At 39.0% G+C, this 22,598-nt stretch overlaps 1 protein-coding gene across 2 annotated transcripts in view; it reads left to right on the top strand.

The window, feature by feature from the left end:
* Nucleotides 1-5,107, top strand: part of LOC138010885 (neurotrypsin-like) — a 55,307-nt gene extending 50,200 nt beyond the window's left edge. For both annotated transcript variants that reach the window (XM_068857906.1, XM_068857905.1), the window contains exons 3-6: nucleotides 1,883-2,056; nucleotides 2,503-2,772; nucleotides 3,350-3,661; nucleotides 4,230-5,107. In XM_068857906.1, coding sequence (XP_068714007.1) covers nucleotides 1,883-2,056; nucleotides 2,503-2,772; nucleotides 3,350-3,661; nucleotides 4,230-4,513 — 1,040 coding nt within the window. In that variant the 3' untranslated portion in view covers nucleotides 4,514-5,107. The remainder of the gene's footprint in view (nucleotides 1-1,882; nucleotides 2,057-2,502; nucleotides 2,773-3,349; nucleotides 3,662-4,229) is intronic.
* Nucleotides 5,108-22,598: the final 17,491 nt, after the last annotated feature.

The raw sequence follows: 22,598 nt of genomic DNA, 5'->3' as shown, positions 1-22,598 counted from the left end.
AATTTATAATCCAGACTTTATTAATTGCCCCTTGCTATAGCTACTATTAGTAGAATTCTACTAGTATACTAATGCAAATGCTGTAATCTGATTGGCTGAGCCATTCAACACTGACAGCCATTAGTGTGCAGTGGCTTGAGGTCGTCTTGGAAATAACGACATTTTTCTTCGTTTTCCCAACGTTTTGGAGGAAAATGTGGATGCAAATGGGTAATTAAATTTCTGATAAGTCTAAACGAAGGACATTTACGGTTTCTTGACTTTTAAAAAAGTTGAAATTATTGAAAAAGTTGATGCGCTCGCGCGCACAACTTAGATTTTAAACGCCAATTCAATCCGAGCGATCTTTTTCAGGCGCAAAGTTTAATAATACGTCAAGAAATAATTGGAAACCGTTATTTGAAGTAAGTTTTAGTAAGAATTCCACTAAAACAATAAGATTATTCGCTCTCGATTTCTACGAATAATCTAATAATCTAATTGTTAATAATCTAATAATCTAATTGTTAATTGGAAAACCTCGCGCTATCGATAAAACTACATGTAGCAGACATTTTGAAATAGTTTTCATGCTGGGATCAGAGCTATATTTAGAGTTATATATAGCTCCATTCTTTCGTTTGCAAATTGTTGCATTATTGTGTGCCGGATAGATTTACTCATTTAGTAAATCAATCATGAGCTGTGCTCGTAGCATTGGAGCGTCTGTGAATGTCCATGTGAAGTGTGTCTGGAAACCTTTACAGAAGTCTTTTACACAAAACACCACTCCCACTCCATAACTTCTTGAGCTACAGGGTTGATCTGGCATTGGTACTCTGAACCGTTGCACTCTAGATCTGTTCCAGATTGATGGCTGGAAGCGTGAAAGACCAGTTGTCTCAGCGATGGTTTTTAACGTGGTGTTAGCCAGTTGCTGAATGGATGCGGTGATAGGATAGTGAAATCCATCCCATCATCGTACTCTATGGAGCAATCACGGACATCACATACAAGAAGTCCCCAGTGATTGCCATGTAGATGCATGGGTAGAAATATCAGATCCACAGTACTCATGTTGACATTCGCATAGAGATAGTGGACTGCACTTTCTCGGAAATTCGTAGAAACATCACTTGGCAGCGTACAGAAAAGTTCTCTTTCAAGGCGTCCATTTGCTGCATCACAGTACTTGATTATGAGCAAGTTGATAACCTCATCAGTTAAATAACGTTCACAGCACAAAACAGACAATTCCTGAGAAGTAACAGTAAACCCTTTGTACTGAACGAGAAACTGGCCGTCTAAGTTTTATCGGTGGAGGAGTACTCCTCCACCGATGGAACTTAGACGGCCAGTTTCTCGTTCGTGCTTCTTTGACATCTTGCGTGTAAATACTTTAGATAGTGTGAATAAAGGATTGAATATATATCACTGCATGGGTACACAAGAAAGATAACATTAACGGTATTTTCCAAGCGACAGCCATCAAATTATAAAGAAAAGCTTATAAACAAAGTTTCAGTGAGCATTTTTAACCTAAAGCTTATGTACTCACCTCAACGAAAGTGTTAGATTTATGTCGGCGCTCATGATGGAGATGGAAATAGATTGTTTTTACTGAAAATATGAAAAGCGCGCCATGCTCCTTGTCGGTAATATCCGGAAACTTTTAACTGCAAAATTATAATTATACACAGGAGCGCAACCCAACAATTTGAGATCACTTCCAACAGAACGCGCCGAGAAATCAGTTGTAGCATACGAAACGTCAAGTCGCGATTTTCGTTTTATTTCTAATTGAGCTTTTATGGCCGACGAACAACAGTGTATATGATATTGTTTGTCTTTCATTACGAAGGGCAGCACTTACCCTCTGCTGACAAATGTTTCTTGAATTTAGTTGATGGCAGCTGGAGTGATTGGGGTAACTGGAGTCTTTGTACAAGGGTCTTTAATGGCATACAGATGCGGACAAGGGAATGCGTGAATCCAAAGCCACAATTTGGTGGGATACCATGCAAAGGATCTACTACAGTTATGAGAGGGTGCACAAACACGTCAAGTTGTCTCCAAGGTATGTTACCAAAATCAACGCTGTTTGAGTTTCAATTGTTTGCAAACAGCTCCTCAAATACTGGTTAACACCTTCTTACTCGTCAGCTTGTCCTTTTGTAATTTACAGAATGTTCATTCTCCTTTTGTGGTTTTTTTTTGCCAGCTTTCTTCAAACAAATTCTGCTGAACTGTCCAGCATCCTGGCATTTGATGCATTTGATTTTTTCAGTTGATCTGATGGAGAAAGCTTGGCGATCCTCATACCTGTTGCACATGTCCTATTGGATATAAGAAATAGGTGGCCAGTCAACACTGCCTTTCAAAAAAAGGATACAAGGAGGTGTTATCATATCTCCATTAATTTACCGGGGTCAACACAAATACATTTAATATTAGTCAATTATAACCCAGCTAACAATTGCGGAATTGCCAGTTATTCACTAGCCCTGCAATTTCCTTTATTAGAATTTCCCGTGCGTTTTCAAACAGAGGGCCGTCCATCTACTGGAGTGATGCAAATTCACAACAACAACACCTGGAAAGCGCTTTGTACCGCTCATTGGAATAATGCTGAAGCAATTCTTGCCTGCCAAGTAAATGGCTATAACTACAGTAACGACAATTTTACAGGCAATTGGAAAAGAGGAAATACAAGTTTGGTGAACATCACTTCTCATTCATGTTCATCAATCATTCAAAGTTGTGGGTTCATTAACACGCAAATCCAGTGTTCAGGTACAATAGTATGAACAAAGAAAATCTCAGTCTTTTCCGTATACCATCGCATAGTTTTAACAAAGCAAGTCAACTAAAAACCCTATTTGTTAGTTTATAATAACCTGTGGCTCGCTGTATAAGAAATGACTAACTGCTGGTAAAAAAAGGCAAGGCACTAATTATTGGAAGCATGGCCACTAAGGTACAGTTGGGCTGAACGAGAAAAATGTCACACTTAGCTCTGCTGCAGAGCAGGACTTATTTAAGTCCAGCGCCCAAATCTCTAGACCACAGGTCACCGTCTTTGGGACTGATGATTCTGAAACCGCTATCTTATTATACTGTACCCTGTTTTTTTAAGAAATGAAGGCCCAACTGGAACAGTCTCAATGAGTGGGCTTCCTCTTAAAACATTATCCTTGTTACATTAAGGATTTTAGCATCGCCTATCCTGTTCAAAGTTTTAGTCAAACTGAAATAAACTGGAGATATTGAGGAATGGACAATGAACAGAAAACAATGGTTTGTTGCAAAAAAGAAACGTAGAGGACAATCACAACCAAGCATTGCTTTCACTGATGTGTCATTCTTTCAGTTCCTGTGCGCCTAAGTGGGGAGAAAGCTAAGTATGGTGGAAGAGTAGAAGTTTTTTACCGCAGAAGGTGGGGCAAGATCTGTCGCACTAAATGGGATATCAATGATGCCAAAGTTGTTTGTAAACAACTTGGCTTTAGAGGTGCCCTGGCCGAATTCATGACGGGAATGAATACCACTGATGAAGACATACCCGTTGTAATGTCAGATATAGCTTGTACTGGACAGGAATCCGTTTTAGCCCAATGTAATCGTTTAGATGGAGAGCACAAGTGTCCGGAAGACATCGGGGCTCAAGCTCTGTGTGTACCAAGTAAGTAGTCACTTTTCACCAAGACTGTGTATTTAATCTATTCCTGACAAACAGAAGGTTGTGATTAGAGACAGTTTTTTAACTTGGTCATCCTCATCAGTGTATCGTTTAACATTTGTGGTTTGTACAGTCAATTCCAAACAAACGTCAATTTCAATCTTTCAACTGTATTTAGAACAACAACAACAATAACATTTCTAGTTGCACATTTTTATCTAACTAAACGATGGAAATCACGAGAAAACGCAAGGATCTAGCTACAGTGTATGTGTGTACTGGTCGTAGTAGCAAAGCAGCTTTCGAGTTCACTATTACTACCCAAAATTGAACTCTGGATAGTGAAAAAAAAAGATGAAATAAATAAAAACTAGCAGAAACTGATTATGGTTGAAATAGAGGTATTTTATAGGTAACAGTTATAGAAGAATAAAACGTGTTTGAAAATAGCTGTAATTACAAGACTGAATCTTTAAATTGAAAAAAAATATATTTACTACGAATTAAGACTTGCAAACACCGATGAGATATTTTGGAAAGTAATTTCTTCCATACAATAATTTTGTTCTAGACAACGTGGAAGTTCTGGAAAAGAAAAACGTTAGTTCTAATCTTGGTAGCACTGAAACCGTGCAATGTTCCTTAGAAAAGGAAAACCAGAATGGGAAGGTTAAATGGTATGAAATTGGCACCACTACTAGTGAACTCAATTCAGACGGGAGAATTGAGGTAAAAGGTGTCACTTTGACAATAAAAAATGTTCAACTGGCTGATGGGGGAACATATGAGTGTCGAGGAGAACGTTACACTCGATTCTACACAGTTTACGTCAATGGTGAGTTTTTCAATGCTTAGAAAGCCATCAATATGCTACAAATCATTATTATCAACAAGAACAACAACATAATCACAGGGCTGTATGAAGCAATCTGAGGCACCTACCTCAGTCATTTCTTTCCTTATTTTTCTTTTTTTTTTTCTTTTTAATAATACAGGATATCAGTACTGTAAGCGTCAAGAACACCCTAAATACCGAAGAATAGAATTTGCCTTAGTCATTTTTTTTTCTGATTACCGCCATGAATCAAGTTAATCCTCCTCATCATCATAAATATCAGTTTTAGTGGACTAATGCAAATCCTGCATTTTGATAGGCTACGCTACTAGAGGACTATTATTAATAGTCCTCGAGTAGCGAAAAGCGTGACGCTTTCTTTCGTTTTATTCCGAAATAAATATTTCTTTAACTTGCATTTGCTAACTTTATTATCGCCTTTTTCTGTCCAACTAGTTGGGTGATACTAAAACAATTAGACCCTTCGCCCTCAAGGGCCACGGGTCTAATTGTTAAAAATTTCACCTTCATCAACATTATACTAATCATCAAGATCAGTACCTCCATGATCTTCATTGTCCTCATCAATCTTAAAATCCTTTGTATCAGGTAGATTTAATTTCTCGTCTACTTCCGTTAGTGTCACTCGCTTCAGCTCTTTAATCACCAGTAACCTCATTGTTTGTTTATGTGATCTACTGAGAAATTGATTGCAACTTAATCATTGCGTTGCTCTTTCCTTGTTTGAACGTTAATTTCATTGCACATTTTCTAGCAATTACATATATTTTTCATAAGAATTCTATCAGTAATTTATATTCATTAGAGCATTATCAGTCTCTCAATGAAAGTAACCATTGCAGTCATGAAGCAACTGTAGATCAGTAGTTATCAGTTGCAAAACAAGCCTGAAAAAACACGGCTTCAACAGGACTTGAATCCATGACCATGAACCATCTGACCTATCCACAGGCACCCCAAGGTCATTGATAGGGTGGCCGACAAAAATAATATGTACATTTAGCCAAGCCTAAAAGCGGAGCTCCCTGGTTATTTATTCTTACTGCCTGTAGGGTTAGTGAACAGAAAAGGTTTTCGAATTTTTCGCGTTTTGGTGTTTGCGACTACTACTTAATCAAATCATTTTCTTTGCTTTCTTCCGTAGAAAAATGCATTTCCTAACTACTGATATTCCACGGTAAATTTCATGCAAAAAACCGATATCGCATGAATCACGAAGCGATGAGTGCGATATCGGTTTTTCAAGCGAAGTTTACTTTGGAATTCACCAGTTTGGCAATGATTTTTTTCTTGAATCGCATGAGTTTTAAAAGAAAACAAGCACATTCTTAGCGAGCGAATGAAAAAGGAAAATGTCATTTAAGGGTCAACTGTCAATATCCGGCGAATAGGAATGACGCTAAAACTAGAAACCATCAGGAAACTTTGTCAGTTCAAGGTCAAAAAATAGTTTTACTGATGTTCTGTTTTTTCCACTTTACCTCTGAAAACGAGATCATTCACATTTGAAGTAAATCATTGAAACATGGCAGCTTGGCTTGGAACAAGAATCGGCAAAATACGGCAATGCAATCAAGAAAGGACAAACTTCCAACAAGATCGACTCCAACAAATTAACTGTAGGAGCTTTAAACAAACTTTTCAAAACACAAGCTGGCGTTATTTATCCGTATTTTTAAGAGAGCTCATTGCCTTTACGTGTTTATAACATAAAGGCAATTTTTTTCTTGTTATTGTCGAGGTACAACGAAAATCACTTGCACGTTTGCTCGCTAAAAAGTCAAACTTTGTTATTTTTCGTCTTTATCAACGTAAGATGGACCGTCCGGTCGATATTTAAATGTTTGATAATAAGCAATTTAAGCGCTAAAGAAAAGCACTCTTTCTGAGCGATTTTAGCGCTTAAAAGCACTGTTTTACTGAGACCTACTGAGCGATTTTACCGCTGAAAAGCACTGTTGTACCCCGAGTGTTTTACTGAGCGATTTTAGCAGTGATTTTAGCGCTTAAATGCACTGTTTTACTGAGACCTACTGAGCGATTTTAGCGCTGAAAAGCACTGTTTTGGTGGGCAGAAATGGGAATGCCAAAAGGTCTAAAAATTAATGCCACTAGATAGTGCTCTCGAGTAGAACTGACCAACGAACAGCAACGACGTGCAACTGTCTTGTTAGCATGGTAATATTTGACTCATTTTACTTCTCTGCAAGCGGCGAGTTTCCCGCCGTTTCCGGTGTAATTTCCCCAGGGACTCTGATACGGTCCAATTTGCATAGAGCAAATTGACCTGTGCCTCCCTACGGTTGAGAGCGACTTTGTCGTGTTGGAGGTGGTCGGTAAGCCAACGACTTTGAAATCCGTGGCCAAGATCACTCGTAACGGATCAAAATGACGCAGAAATGGGCAGCCAGCGTTCAAAAAGGAGCGTTTTTCGGGCGGATAAGATAAACCTCGGGATCCGAGGCGAAGCAACTAGAAAGAAGAATTATCGATGGCTGCCGTGAGGGAATTTTGGCGAGCTCCGAGCATTTTAGTGGAATTTATGGAGCTTCGAGTTCGAACCGTCGGCCGACCAGGTCGCCAGCTTTTCGTTTCACTTTAATGGAAAGCAAACCTGGAAAAGTTTAAATCGTCAAAATGGCTTTAGAACGACTTTAGAACGCCTCAGCTGCCACAAAGACTTCAAAATAACACAAGAGCAGACTAAAGCAAGTTTCTTTTATTTAAATCCTTTACTACAAGTTGAATTCAGAGCGATTTTCGAACCGTTTCATACACTCTCTTAAATGGCTCAAAACGTAACGCAATACTGTCACGTATGTAAATCTCAAACAACGTCTGGGCCGCCTGTGGTTTTACGACAAATCACATAAATAATGTCAGCCAACAGTTGGTGTACATACGATTACTATTCAATGCGTTCATGTACCAGCGTCAGTTCACTTTAGCCATGATGACATTCTCTTTTTATGGCCAAATTGGCTCAACCTTTTCCTGGTAACCTCATAGTATCACAACCTGAATATCTGTGCCATAGAAAACTTTCCCGTGCAGCTGGGAACCGCATTCCGTATTCCTTCAAACCCAATGTTACACGAGTTCACGTGACATTTAGTGATTTTCCGGTAAAGTTTGGTTGATGTGCGGTTTTAGACGCACCGCCTATAAACCAATAGTTTTGGCCTGAAGGAACATAACAGCAGACCAGTAGTGCTGTAAGAATAAATTGGTGTTAAGTTTGACTTATATCGAGTTTTAGGATAGTCATACCCACCCTTCCCACGAATTTCTTTCGCAGGAAATAGGCATGGAAGTCGTACCCAGACCTGAATTGCGTGCTTGCTTACTCTCATTGCACTCTCAATTTCTACATCGACACATCAGTTTTCAAGGTTACATTCATCACTTTTTGCTTAAAATTATACACTAACGCAGCCTTCTCTATTTTGAGAGTGGCAAATGGATTTTCCGTGATTTACGATCAGACTACTTCTTCAAGTCTTCACGGTTAAAGTAATGACGAGTAGTTACAGTTGTAAAATTCAGCGTGACGCGTGATAGACAGTTCTCGAGGGTCCAAAATATGTTTTTTTAATCACGTATCCTGACCCTATTTTTGTTCCATCCCGCCATCCCGTCGCAATGAGCATTTCCATCCCGATCCCGCCTGGCTGAAACCACTTTGCTCGACCTCAACGCCATATTTCAATCGTAAGTTTATTATAGATCATTCTGACTACACTACAACGAGCTACGAGTGAAAGTTTATGTAGGATGTGTCAGTGAGCTGTACAAATGCAAGACAATCCTACTACAAATACAACGCAAGCCTACTATAAGAACTAACGTTAAATATAATCTCATAGAAGTTATGCTACGCCAGATACGAAAAACCACTAAAAAACCACCCTTTAGACGTGGCCAAAAAACATATGGAAACGTATTCCTCATGTAATGCGGCAGCATTAAACCCCGAAGAAAGAGTGAATACGGCCAATAAGCGGCCACCAGCTTGTACGTTTTTCTGTTTCACGGACATATTAATTCCCCTGGCCAAGTACCAGCATATGGAATTTTTAGAGGAAGGTTCAATAAATGATTCTGAACAAAAATTTGTTTTTTAAGGTCTCTACAAGTATTATCAAATTTGCTTTGAAAATCGACTATTTTGGGAGCTTTGTAGTATGGAAGCTGTACTTTAAGCGGAATATTCCGACGAGCTGATCGGTTAAATTTACGGCCAGCATATGGAAAGGTTAGCACCGGTTGTCAGGAAAGCTCCTGCAAATTTTCGCTGGTTTACGACACCTACAAGTACTATCGAAATGCTGTTTTCTGAACGCACTCGTCAACCTTCCGCAAATTTGCCTTTCGGAGGCTGTTCAGGAGAATGGTTGACTGATTTTGAAACTCCTGCGAGTAATAATAATATGCAAAACTCCGCAATAGCACGCAAATTAGCCCATTACCAGCTCCACTGATTTTGGAAAGATAACCATTGGCAACGTTTACTCCAAAAAGCTTCATTTCAACAGGTTGTTTTACACAGCAAAAAATTCAGATCAACTATAAGAAACTTCGATTTTAACAATGTGTTCCGTTCAAGAAAAACAGCGTGTTGACCAGGAGCTCTTATCAGAGCTCATAGAATCCCCGGTCAATCCTGCGTTCCTCAACATGATCCAGCTATTGATAGGTGGTTTGGACCCCCTATTTTATCTTCGAATAAACGGAGAAGCTCTTTGGGAATGGCAAAGACTCAAACAGCAAAGCCAAGTGTTCGATGCCCTCCAGCTCAATAGAATTTTGAATAATTATCTCACACAAACAATGGCCAACAATGTTACGCGTCGCTCGCCTTTTCTTTTTTGTTTGGCTCGGCTCGGTTTCAAACAGAAATGCCATTTATTTTATTTTCCCCACCGTCTTACGAATAGAAAAGACCTGTGTTGTCTTTAAAATTCTCGACCAACGTGCAGACTACCCTGAAACCGATCGAGTAAAAGACTTGATCTAATGAGTTGCTTTTACCGGTCGAGCGGTAAAAAAGGACAACAATGAATAGAAGCAAGTGTTTCGCGCACCGCACTTTCACTTTGGCTACGCTTAGAAAGAAGAATGTTTTGTGAGAAAACATTTGGCTGCCGCACTCAGACCATTCCGAGTGTGACACGTCAAAAAAAAAAAAAAAAGAAGAACGAGAATGTTCTTGCACACGACTTCGTTGACAAAATTCTTTTGTGAAGAGCGTGTGCCGCCTTTCAATTAGGGCGCTATTGCTACTTCACATTAGATCTTTTGATTGACAGTCACCGATTCATTAACGAGCGCGAGTGCAGTCGGAATTCCGAAATCTTTATCTATACAATAATTATTCCGCGCATTGGAAAACTGGGCTCTGTATGTACATGTCGCCCAAGACAATAGCATTCCGGGCTCAGTCGTCGCCTCTCGCCGATCCCCGCAGGACTTAGTGAGTAAAGACTTAGCCTTGGTGGACGCCTTGTTCGTGAAATCGTTTAACGTAGGAAAGCTGGTGCACAAACAGCTGACATACGGAGACTTCACAGAGAACTGGTCATAGATCCAGTGGCATGGAAGAGCCTCGACGACCAGGGATCCAAAATCTATTACAGCCCTCTTCTGCCATTCCAGTTAAGAAATATATCTTTAAACAGCTCTGCCGTTCAGACATGAAGTGTTGTATGTTGGCCGTTGGCTTGGGAAGAGCTCATCCGTGCTTTGTCCGGTCTTGTTTTAATTCCCGTAGGGTGACGTGCCACCCACTTCACCAGTATATACTGGTGGGGGAGCCAGTATAGAGGCCGACGACCCGTCCATGCGGCAGGCTGTAATGCTTCATATTGCTACCAGTAGCAGGCTCCAAGCCTGACCTGACCGATACACATGTCGTGGACATGTGTTCCACAATTGGGAATCAACACCTCTTCCACTCATGGAGAGAACAAATGATCCGTAATGGAATATGCGATGGCCAAAACATTGGTTTATCACGAATGCATGCATGGGGACACGTTTGGTCAATATTTCACGGTACAATATGCGAACTAGCTCGTAAAAATGCTGCAAGCAAAAAAAGTTCATAAGTAGACGATATTTTCTTTTACTTCTTAGTAACAAATATTGGTTGTTAATTTATGATGGCAGCAAAACTTTCGGCCCTTTGTGGGCAGAATAGTTTTCCATGCATATGCTGACGAGCCTGAGTGCAGAGTATAGCAGTCTAGTCTCCATGGGTTTTTAAGGGGCCTATTGAAGGTTGCTAAGGATTAGAGACAAGCGTGGGACAAGACAGAAACAATTTTTTTTTTGCGTTGCCACTAGATCTCAGGAAAGTATTCGACACCATGTGGCACTGTCTTTTTTAATCAAAGCCGCAGGCATATAAGGCCTTGGGATCTTGAGAATATGGAATGAAAAAAAAAACGTTGGGTCAAAATTAAACTAAAATATGTGTATTGCAACCAAAACAATGCCTTTTTTGGCCCAGTTTCTTTTTACATATATATTTGAACTTTATTCAGGCCAATTGTCACGATTTTGCTGGATTTACTTTTTATGTGCAAGGACAAAGCTGAGTACATTTTTGGGGATTTTTTTGCAAATTTGGGTAAAGTTTTGATGCTATTTTTTTCACCGATTTCCTTCTCCTACTATGTTATGATAAAAAAAACTTAACGACTTGCACATATGCAGTATTTATTCAGTTATGCAGTTTATTTATACAGTTGGGAACGGGCAAAACAGAAATATATATACAACTAAACAATAATTCCATGAGGTCAAATTGGATATGAGAAAAGCACGAATGAAATAATTATGTTCTTTAATTCTGAACGGTTGGACACTTCGAAATTAAGGCCTTTCAATTTCCAGCTTAACAACACTTTGCCCAATCAGTTTGCATATTAGGACATATAATATGAACTGACAACTGAGACAAAACGCTTATAGAATGGTTTAACATATAATACCCGCGGATATTTCGCGAGTAGCATTATATACTAGCAACAAGCAGAATGCCTGCACGTATTATGTGTTAAACCATCCAATAAGGGATTTATTATTCCACTATTACGCCATTTAATTCTGGCATTTTGACTTGTTTGAAGACTGCATTGTCTGAAAATGGTGTTAATTACATTATATGCTCACAGGCCAGTGTGCACATCAATCAAATACAGGCTCGCTACTAAAGGGAGCATGTTTTCTTACTGAGTCCGTTTAAACTCAGGAAAATTCTTGCGGACCACCTTCTAGATTGTAGTTGACTTCTCCATTTCTGCTTGTAATCGTTATGCTACCGACGATGCAAATGAGTTTCTTTTTTTTTTTAATGAAAAAAAAAAAAAAGAGAAATGTTTGATTGCACTTGACTTGACGAGAAATTTCGATACTTCGATTTTGACGTGCACTACCAAGTTTAACAGGGGCACCCAACGTCAATTTTCGGAAAATATCTGTTCGGAAGACGATTTGAGATCTAGAATTTTCGGAACATTTGTTGTAAAATTTCTTGCTTGCCTGCCTCTCCTAGGATTTTCGAACATCTGAAAAATGGTATAATTGCCCATTTTTAGCGGATTTTTACCCTAAAAGGTCACCTAGAATTTTCGGGAGCCCTTTTTCTGGCTGAAAATTTCGAAAAGGTAAGTTTTGAACCCTATAATTTTCGGATCACCAGACTTTCAGCTAGGAAATCCGAACAGATGAAAACTTTTTAGGGGATAAAAATATGCCTATATCTACCGTTTAAATACTAAAATACGTTTAAAAATGCATCTTACCAAAGCCGCAGGCATATAAGGTCTTGGGATCTTGAAATCACTATTTTCTCAAATCACACAGTACATCTTGTTTACCCCGTAAGATTTTGCACAATCATTGTTTGCAGTTCTCCTGGGAAAATAAATATATATGTCACAAGAGCAATCGAAAACAATTGCTATGCAAATTTGTGGGTGGGGGGGGGGGGGGGTGGGTGTAAACAAGGTGTATTGTAGGATTTGAAAACGTAGAGAATGAGAAAATTAGGTTCGGTCAAAATTAAAGGTAAATATAAGTATTAGTTGTCAGCAAAACTATGGCATGTTTTATTCCCCCCTTTCGTTTTACACAAATATTTTATATTTGTAATTCATTTAGTCCAATTGTCACCATTTTGCTGGATTTTTTTTTTGGTAAGGAAGGAATAAACTGAATGCATTTTGTGGGATGTTTTGGAATTTTTGAGATCGATGGGTTCTTTTTTTGTTCATCAAATTCCTACTAATGTACGTTCCCGGATAGTTTGCTACTAACCACACAATTCTTTTTTTAATTTTTTTATTTATTTCTTTTTTTTGTTTTTCTTTTGTTTTGTTGTAGCGTGCTACCTCGGAATTCCCATTAGTAATAGCAAACAGTCCTTAAAGTTTGTGAAATTTGGAAGTTATTGCATACAAACTTAACGCCTTACATATATGCAGCATTCATTCTATTAAAGTAATTTGATAAAATAAAATAGCTGTAAAAAGTAAGAACAGCGATCATTTTTTCAAGTTGGATTGAATGGTTGTGAGATTGACATATAGAGGGGAAAACCTACAATAAGTAAAATACATGGGAACGCGAGAGTGTTAAAACTGATAAAAATGTGTACCTCTAAATCCAAGTAGTGATCTTGGATTATTGAAAAGCGTTCGACAGTCGCTTGAGGAACAAAGCAGAAACGTATAGAACCCAGCCCCCATGCCTATTACCGTTTGGATGGCGATTCGCTAGTGGCAAGCCGCTATGAAGCCACAGTTGTGTATGTGTTGTCTTTGTGGTTGGTTCAGTGGCCTAATGGTTAAGGCATCCGACCGGTAAAATGGAGACCCAGGTTCGATTTCTGGCTGAGCCACATTTTCACTTGCTTACTTAGTTGCGCTGATTTCTGTTCCCAAACAAGACGCTCTATAAAAGCGTACGCTGGCTTGCCTGTGGTACGTGTTACACAAAAACAGAAGGCACTGAATTGGGTGGTATTGAACTACAAGGTTCCAGTGAATTTTTTCAAGTGGGGGGGGGGGGGGGGGTCACTAAGACCATTTGAGGGTCACCCACATGTCGCGCCAACAGAGGCCCTTTGGCTCACACGTTCACACCTTTAATTATTTTGTAATATCCTGTCCCATTTTGAGGTCTTTTAGTTTTTTAAGCTTTGGTAATAAATTCAGTTTAAAGATAACAAACACGCACTTGAGTAAAAGTGCATCGTTCGTCGTTTTCAGAGTAAAACAACGTACTTTTTAGCCAAGAAACTGCCTTCTTTGGTTTTTTAATTTTATTGTAATATTTAACTGAATATTTACATTTCATCTTTCGGGTCACGAAGCCTTCTTAGAAACGTATCTATTGACAGTGACTTCAGGGTGAACTATTTACACAATCGCGAGGTTGAGCGGCCATGTTATTGAAAATCTGAACATCTATCAACAAAAATATTATTTCTCGTCAAGCGTTCCATCTTTTATGTTTAAATAACCACTAATAACCACTAAAAATAAATATTTTTTAACTATCTGTCCGATATTTTTTCATAATCTAATATTCTCTGTCAAAATTTGCACAACAATCAAAACATAAAAATAGCAACGCACGCAACAAATTTAGACGCATTTACCTCTTCGTCGAATTCTCATGCTTAACACTGGAACTTTTAGTTACTGTGAAAATCTTTCTCTATTCGTTAGCGATCACCTCTCAAATTTCAGAGAAATCGACCGGTCTGCGAATATTTGATGAGCCTTTTTCAATGGGATGTCAGAAGGCCAAGTGGATGCTATGCATAATCGGGCAAGTTCGGGCGATCAAGTTGCGCGTGTTACCCGATATAAATATTCTTTCACAAAATGTTCCCGAATCGTTAAGTATCACCACAGAAGACAAGAACATTATTCTAAAAGCTTATTCTACGCAAAAAGTAGGTTCTGGAGGTAATTTTGAGAGTGGAAATCAAGTTTACAGCAGACGATAAATACAAACTTAGGAGGCATGGTATATTTAATTAAGTTAACACAACAGAAAGACGCTAACCTCATTTTCCTCCGAAAATGCTTTACTATTGCCATAAAAACTATCCAGTCAAGCTCGCATATTATAAAACATGATGAATTCATAAACGCCACCTTTTCCAGCGAAATATTTTTCAAAACAAACAACATATTTGCTATTGAGGCAATCTTTCTTTCAAAAAATTCTTGGCTGTCACATTTTCATTTTTTTTTTTTTACCTGAAGATTGTGCACAGAACAGAGATCACTGATCCACTTAAGGTATTTGATTCCTTCTCTGTCTTTGTTAAACCCATAAGTTACCAGAGAATTTTCCATTTGGTTTCAGTGTTCTACATAACAGCACACTTGGTAAAATATTAGAAATACAGCTCACTTTGATTTCGGCTCGACGGGCGACAGCTGTTGTCGAAGTCCATTACTCCTCGCTTTTAAGATTCCAGACATTTATTTTTCACCGCCTGTCTTATTTATCCAATTGATGTTCCATTCTTGAGCTCCATAAGGCTACATTTTGTTTAAAGATGCACTAAAACGCCATGCGCATTACAATGACTTTCGACGCCATAAGACGCCATTGCAGGTTTAATAATTAAATGTTCTCCTGTGTGCACCAGGGAAATCTACGCATTAGCCCAGCCTCCTCAAAACTAACAAAATACGCACAGAAGACTCTATTCACAAAGACACCACTTCGCAGGGGAGTGACAGGCAAAACGTTTCCCGACACGGAAAAAAATAAAAATAAAAATAAAGAAACCACGAAATGAAACCTAGATTCCGACTGGGTTTGGCAACCCAGTAATTAACCTTGTTTGCTTGTATTTCTCAGAAATCGCTGACGAATCGCCATCCAAACGGGATTAGGCTGGTGATCCTAAGTAAATAAGGCAATCAGTCGTTCTTATATCCCCTCCCTGCCTTACTGTACTTAAAATTTGTAGGGGGATTTATCCGTGCATCGCTGATCGACCTGGGAGTAGTGACGAAACCCTGATTGCAGAAAATGTATGAAATTGTCTCCTCGGACCTAGCCACTATGAAGCCACAGTTGTGTATGTCTTGTCTTTGTGCTGTCATTGTGGTTGGTTCAGTGGCCTAAGTAAGTAAGGCAATCAGTTGCTAATATACCCCTCCCTTCCTTACTGTACTATATATGTATATATATATATATTCCTTTAAAGGAGAACTGAAGGCTAGAAGATCAAATTTCTTTGTGTCTTATTATTGTCGAAATATAACGTCCTTTACCTAAAAAAACAGGAAAAATCCTTTTTCATCATGAAAGGCCTTGAATTTGCCCAAACTCCTTGGTTGTTTTTCCAGTTTGAACGCCCGCCACTTTGTTTGCTGTTCCTTCCGGTTACTTACAAAGAGGAATGTCAGCCGCCATCTTGTGACGTCATTGAGCACAAGCAAGCAGCTGGTTTTCACTGAAATCTCCTGTTATCGTTTAGGTCTCAACATAGTACTCCGCTTTCTTCGTCGTTAATGCACGTAAGTTTATGGCAGAACTTGAACCATATTCTTTCGAACCAAAGAAAAGTGCTACAAACTGCCATGGTGGGTCTGAGACAAGCACGTGGATTGTGAGCGCTGCGATTAATGAACAACATGTATGTAAACACATAAGCTCTGTTCTTAGTTTTGCGAATTTTCAATCTTCAACGAGATGCTTCCGTGAAGCATACACTGGGTTGCCTGTGGTACGTGCTACAGAAAATCAGAAGGCACTGAATTGTGTGGTATTGAAATACACCATTCCAGTCTCTGAAGAATAACAAATAAAAGAGAAGCGAGAAACATTGGCTTCGGGGCTGAAATGTTGATAATTTTCAAGTTCCCTCACAACTTCTTTTTACCACAAGTGTGCCCTCTGAGCATCTGACAGCTTTGTAATACTAAAGTTCACTGAAGTTAAGCCCTGCCGGGCGGGAGTAGTGTTAGGATGGGAGACCAAAACAATAAACCCCTCATAAAAACAGAAGCATCTGACCGAAAATACTATTAACGCTAACAAATGCGAACTTAGCAAGGTACAGATTCTGTTAGCTTGCTTTATGCAAAACAAATATTGATGAAACAACAAATAACTATTGATACACAGTTTTTAGAAAGAGCAGAAGGAAGTTTCCGGGACGGTCGATCGAGTAAAAAATATTTACGACATGAAAACAACATTAATTTTGAACCGTGAATATAGAATATAAAAAGTTACGATCAGCGACAAACATTTTGGGAGATTTTTGCTACGTTCAAGTAAATTGCAAAATCGAAAGTGACATGGCCGGAATTCAGCGGGCGTCGTGATTAAGTTACCGCGGCATGTTTACTCGCCAAACAGTGAAGCATCTGTCTCAAATAATGGCAAGATACCGGGTTTTTGTAAGTTTCTTTTTCTGTCAAGTGTTATAAAGTTTGACAATGAAATGTTTATGCAAGTCTTGTTTATGCAAAGTCAAAATTTACTCTCCAAGACGCGTAGGACCTTATTTATCACCAGGTAATTCCATCATTTTGGAAATAGCAGCTACTTTTTTATTCATCTGCGTCACAAGTTTTCACTGATTTTGGGGCTCATTCTGTTGAAACTCAAGCACGCTTCCAACAGGCCTGTGAACCCTTCCTGCTTACAGAGCAATACTAAAAAACTTCTCCCATATCACATTTCAACCTTAAGCTCGAAAATTCAATACACAACATATTATAATTCACAAAGGCAGGAAGTACCACAGAATCCTTTTCCAGCGAAAAATTTATTGAAACAAACAACATATTTGCTCTTAGAGGCGAAAACCTTTTCCTATTTCATTGCGTGCGTGAAGACAAGAAACTCAATCGTGTCAAATTACCATGTACTTCGGGTAAATAGAGCTCACTTTGATTTCGTCCCGACGGGCGATAGATTGTTGTCGAAGTCCAGTACTCGTCGCTTTTGAGCTTCCTCCCTATTTTATCCTAGTGACTTTTCATTATTGAGCTCCATAAGGGTATATTTTGTTTAAGGATCCACTAAAACGCCATTCGCGTTACATGACTTTCGACGCCATTGCAGGCTAAGTTAATGATTCTACTGTGTCCACCAGAGAAATCTACGCAGTTCCAATACCCTCTCGATCCTAAGAAAATACGCGCAGAAGGCTCTATGCACAAAGACACCACTTACCAGGGGAGTGACAGGCAAGACTTTTACCGACACGGAAAAAAAAAAAACTAAAAAAAAGAAAAAAAAAAAACAAACAAACTAAACGCAGACCTCGACTGGTTTGCCATAGGCAACCCAGTAATTAAACATCTTTGTGGTCGTTCTCGACTTTATAAAACCCAACTTGAAGTGCGAATGCCATTCACGCAATGACGTGTCCCAGTTGCTTGCAAAAACAACTTTTCGATTCACTTCTCCGGCTCTGGGTTTGCCACTGAAATCTCCCGAGTAAAGAAAAAATAGCATACTCACTGGGTATAAATGGAATCGATGGAGTCGCAAAGTTAACATTTCATCAATTACATGCAATTGTCGCATCGACGGCTGTAGCCAAGACACCTTCAGAACAGGAGGGTTCAAAATGATCAGAACAGATGTGACAGTGCTGGATATTTGGCAAGTTTTTTCTTCTAAATTCGGATGAGCCATTTTTCGAGAAGGACTTCATTTGAAAGAGGGAAGCGACGAGAGTTCTACTAGAGCAATTGCGCACTGAACCATTTCTCAAGTTTCTCGCGTTCAAGCACGTGTGCGCAGTGACGTCACACTTAGCGCCCAAGCCTGCTATAGTACAGCCAAAATGGCGGACTTCCATCGAGTGATCAATACGGATCTTTCTGGCCTCATAAAAACGTCAAAATGTAAGGAACCCCTAAAATACTCTAATATTTCCTTTAACTAAGTCAGGCACGACAAATTAGGCGAAGAAAAAAATATTTCATCTTTATCTTCAGTTCTCCTTTAAAAAGGGAAAGAGTACAGGCTGTATAAAATAACCGTTAAGGGTTAAAACGATAGGGCAGCCTTACTTAGGCTATTGATAAAGGTTCAGGTTACACACTCACGCACACACTACAGAAAACAAAAAAATGAAAAATAGCTAGCAGAAAATTAAAAAGAAAAACAACAAAAGAAATCTAAGATGCCAGTATGAAACAACGCAAAGCCAGAAAAAAATAAGCGTTGGGAAATATTCTCGCTATTAATATTTAGCAATAAGAAGATTTCTCGAGTAAAGAGAATTTACATATTGATAATCAGAGTTAACAAGTTTTTTTTTCCTTTTTCTCGTCGCGTTGTTTTCTAAAAGAAATAGAAAACATGTATTCCGTTTTTCTATCGAGTTATAGAAACACTCGTGAAAGTTTGGGAGAACTCGAAAAAGCTGTGGAAACACTCGCCCTCGGCTCGTGTTCCCACAGCATTTCTCCTTCTCCCAAACTTTCACTCGTGTTTCTATAACTCGATAGAAACAGGGTACATGTTTTCTATTTCTTAAGTACTGCATGCATCACTTGAATGATGTGAGCGAAATTCCAAACTGGATCGGCATTATGTTGTTCGCTCATATGGCTTCCGATGGTAAATCGTTTATGTTCTTCAATCCTTTGATGAGGATGTGGCATGTGAAACTGACATAGTCTGCATCGCACAGGCCACACTGAAAATAATAAACAACGCATTGCGGAGTTTGTAACAGGAGGCTTCACCTCCTTGGGCCTTATCTCAAATCATCAGCATCATTATGGGACTTGACTCATCAATCTTTTTTCGATCCTAGAGTTTCATGGCGCCGAAGTCATGTATTGAGCTCCACTTTCTTTCAGAACGTACGACTGACCTGCAATTCGTCATATTCAATATCATGACCAAGTTCTTTCCACTGGTCTCGAGCGTAATTCAATTCAATTCTTTATTATGCAATATTTACATCAATTAAAAGATAGTTAATACTATATGAGCACTTCATAGAAAGTAAATATAATTAACAAAAGCAAAAAGAAATAATAATAATAATAATAATAATAATAATAATAATAATAATAATAATAATAATAATAATAATAATAACCACAAAGATAGGTGCGTGGTAGCCAGAGTAGCCATTGCCTTTCGAGATGGTTACCACCATATTAAATATAAATGCAGCATAAAACAAAAAAAAATAACATTAAATAATGAACATATCTAATTGTGTCGATCAATAACATACACACATTGCTTTAAGATACATGTGATTGCATCTAGCGTTATTATATGAATATGTAGACGCACTTACATTACCGAAAAAAAAGAAGTTATAAAAAATTATTGCATTGTCCAAAAATCACAATTCAGTTATTCAATTATTTTGTGTAAGTAAAAGAAGCTGTTTGATTTCTTTTTTAAAGGAATTATAAGATATTCTTTTAGGCTGATAGAAATTGATTCCCAGATTTTTGAAGCTGAGAACTGAAGTGTTGATTGACCATATCTAGTTGTTGTACTTATCCTGTAGAAGTGTTGGCGAGATGCACACCTGGTGTTATGACAATGGATTTCAGATGCTGGAGTAAAAGCTTCTGAGAAAATTGGTGGAATACTCAACGAGTACTTGTGTTCTGAATTACTGTCAAACTGTTTGAGCTGCATACACTAAGGGACTCCTCACCATCACCTCCAGGATCCTGACTCGTGTTGAAAGTCTGATCTCATGGTCTGACATGACCGAATTTGTTTTTGGCACATTTTGACCATGCTACACCAACTTATTTGTTGTGTGATGTATTGCGATGTATTACGTGTCCTAGGTATTTGAAGGATCTAACTTTCCCAGGTCCACACCACCCAATGATATCAATCTTTTGCCCTTTCTCACCTCCTCCGATGTCTTCCATGTCATCGTCACCGTCTGACCTTATCGCCTGCCATTTTCAAACCATAATTCAAGAACGTTTTATACCGAATGTTCATCATGCCTACCAACTGCTTGCACGACTGTGTGAGTAGCAAAATATCGTCCGCATAGGTGATTATGGTGGTGGTGTCGCTACCTTTCACGGCGTGTTCAGCACGTTACGCTCGATCTGTTCATTTGTCTTTGATTTCATAGCGATGCTTCGCCCCGGCTCCCGCATATTTCTGCTCGATTTGATATAACGCGATGCGTATGACCCAGTCTAGCGCGTAATTGAACATAACGCATGACACTACCACACCCTACCTGACGCTACATTTTATGGGTATTGGCTCCTGCACTCCGTCGAGGTTGGCCTGTGATGCTTCATAGATCGCCTCGATGATGTCAAATATCTTGGTGGCTGTCTCGCCCATGCACGTGCAACACGCACCACAAGGTAGGCCTGTCCAGGTGGTCGTATGCGGTACGAAGGATCCCTAGACCGGGCTGGCAATTTTGCTGGCTGCCTGGCAATGAAAATGTTATCCGATATTTTAACTGGAGAAAACAGGGCGAATACCCGTATCCATCTTGCAATTTAATTCCCTAAGTTGCTTTCGTACGGAAGGTCAGCTGGTTCTTGAATGGTAGCATTATCCAGTCTAATAGGCCATCTTTTGTTGTTTTCACTTGCTTGCTCAGATCGAGGAGCTTTCGAAATTTTCATATTTGCAAAGTCCTTGATTGTTGATTTCAAAAGTGATATTGGGTACTCCGGATTCAGGCCCAAGAAAGTATATATGTATCCGTAAAACGTTTGCACCCTAAGTGGGACAATTGCCAAATAGAGAAAACTCAACATCGTTTTCAGCGACGAACCCTTTTATTTTGAATCGACGTGCCTGTGACAGTGTAGCAATCAACTGCTGTCTATTAGTTAAGTCTTATAAACCTTTGTCTCCAGGCGGGAACTGCCCTTAACGATCTCCATTCCAAGAATAGGAAGTCTTTCATTTTCGGCAAGCTAACAGCAGGATGGTTGTAAGTAAATGTGGAGAGAAATGCTTTCCCCATTTCAACAAAGGGCATCGCGCTTAAGGGTATCATCCACATAGTGTTTGTAGATCCTAGGTAGTTTTATTTCATTGTGTTGGTGTTCTTGAATGCTGCACTTGAATGTGTTGGCCATAAAGTGACGAACCCATCTACACGTCACCTACTTGCTCGTACAAACCTCCCTCAAATTGACTGAAATAAATGATTCCTGGTGGTGATATTCAATAGCTCCAACTGACCTACTTTTGGGATGTTTGTGAGGCTCTAGGCTTACACATCTATATAAAGATAGCCATGCCTCCCATTCTACCACAGGGAAATACAACTACAAAGTAGCAAAGCGGTTTAAACGAGGAACTTGCACCTCTTTCAGTCAATTACTGTATTTGGTTTTGCTGAATATCTACTTGGGTTGGACGTCGGTTGTCACACCGTTATATTTTCCTATCATGTCTCTTCACTTTTTACAAATGTGACTGTTGATGACACAAAGCAAACTTAACATCACAAAAGCAGATCAGGTGGAGCAGTTTCAGAATCAACTGTTTCTGTTTCAAGGAAGCTTGTATGAGCATGTAGATGGCGTGCCAATGGCTTCATGTGTAGCATCGATAAACGCCTACAGAATAAATCAAAGTAAAGGAAAATTACCTGGGTTCTACAAATGTTATGTGGATGATACATTGAACATGATGTCCAATGTTAATACGGCGGAAGCATTTCTCTCCATACTGAATGATAGCAAACCTGTCGTTAGGTGCACAATGAAACTTGTCGAAATTATAAACTTCCTTTCCTTGGAATAGAGATCGTCAACTGAGCTAACAGACAGTGGTTTATTGCTACGCTATCACGAGCATGTAGATTAAAAATGTTGCTGAATTAAAGCCAAAGATAGGAATATATTTGCCTGTCATAAGATGTGACATTGCCATGGTAACGGTCAGAATCCAAAAATTGACACCCAGCTTATTATAATAGTACCCATATTGGTAATTCTCTACAGGGAAAACTTTGAGAGAAATTAACTAGGTTTCCTTTTGTAACTCGTGCCCTGCAATGAGGGTATTCCCAAATACTCTAGGGAGCCACCTTAAATGTTTTAA

Source organism: Montipora foliosa, chromosome 7 (assembly GCF_036669935.1).
Source record: "Montipora foliosa isolate CH-2021 chromosome 7, ASM3666993v2, whole genome shotgun sequence".
Classification (NCBI taxonomy): Eukaryota; Metazoa; Cnidaria; class Anthozoa; order Scleractinia; family Acroporidae; genus Montipora; species Montipora foliosa.
Note: the sequence above shows the minus strand (reverse complement) of the source record. Positions and strands in the feature narration are given on the sequence as shown.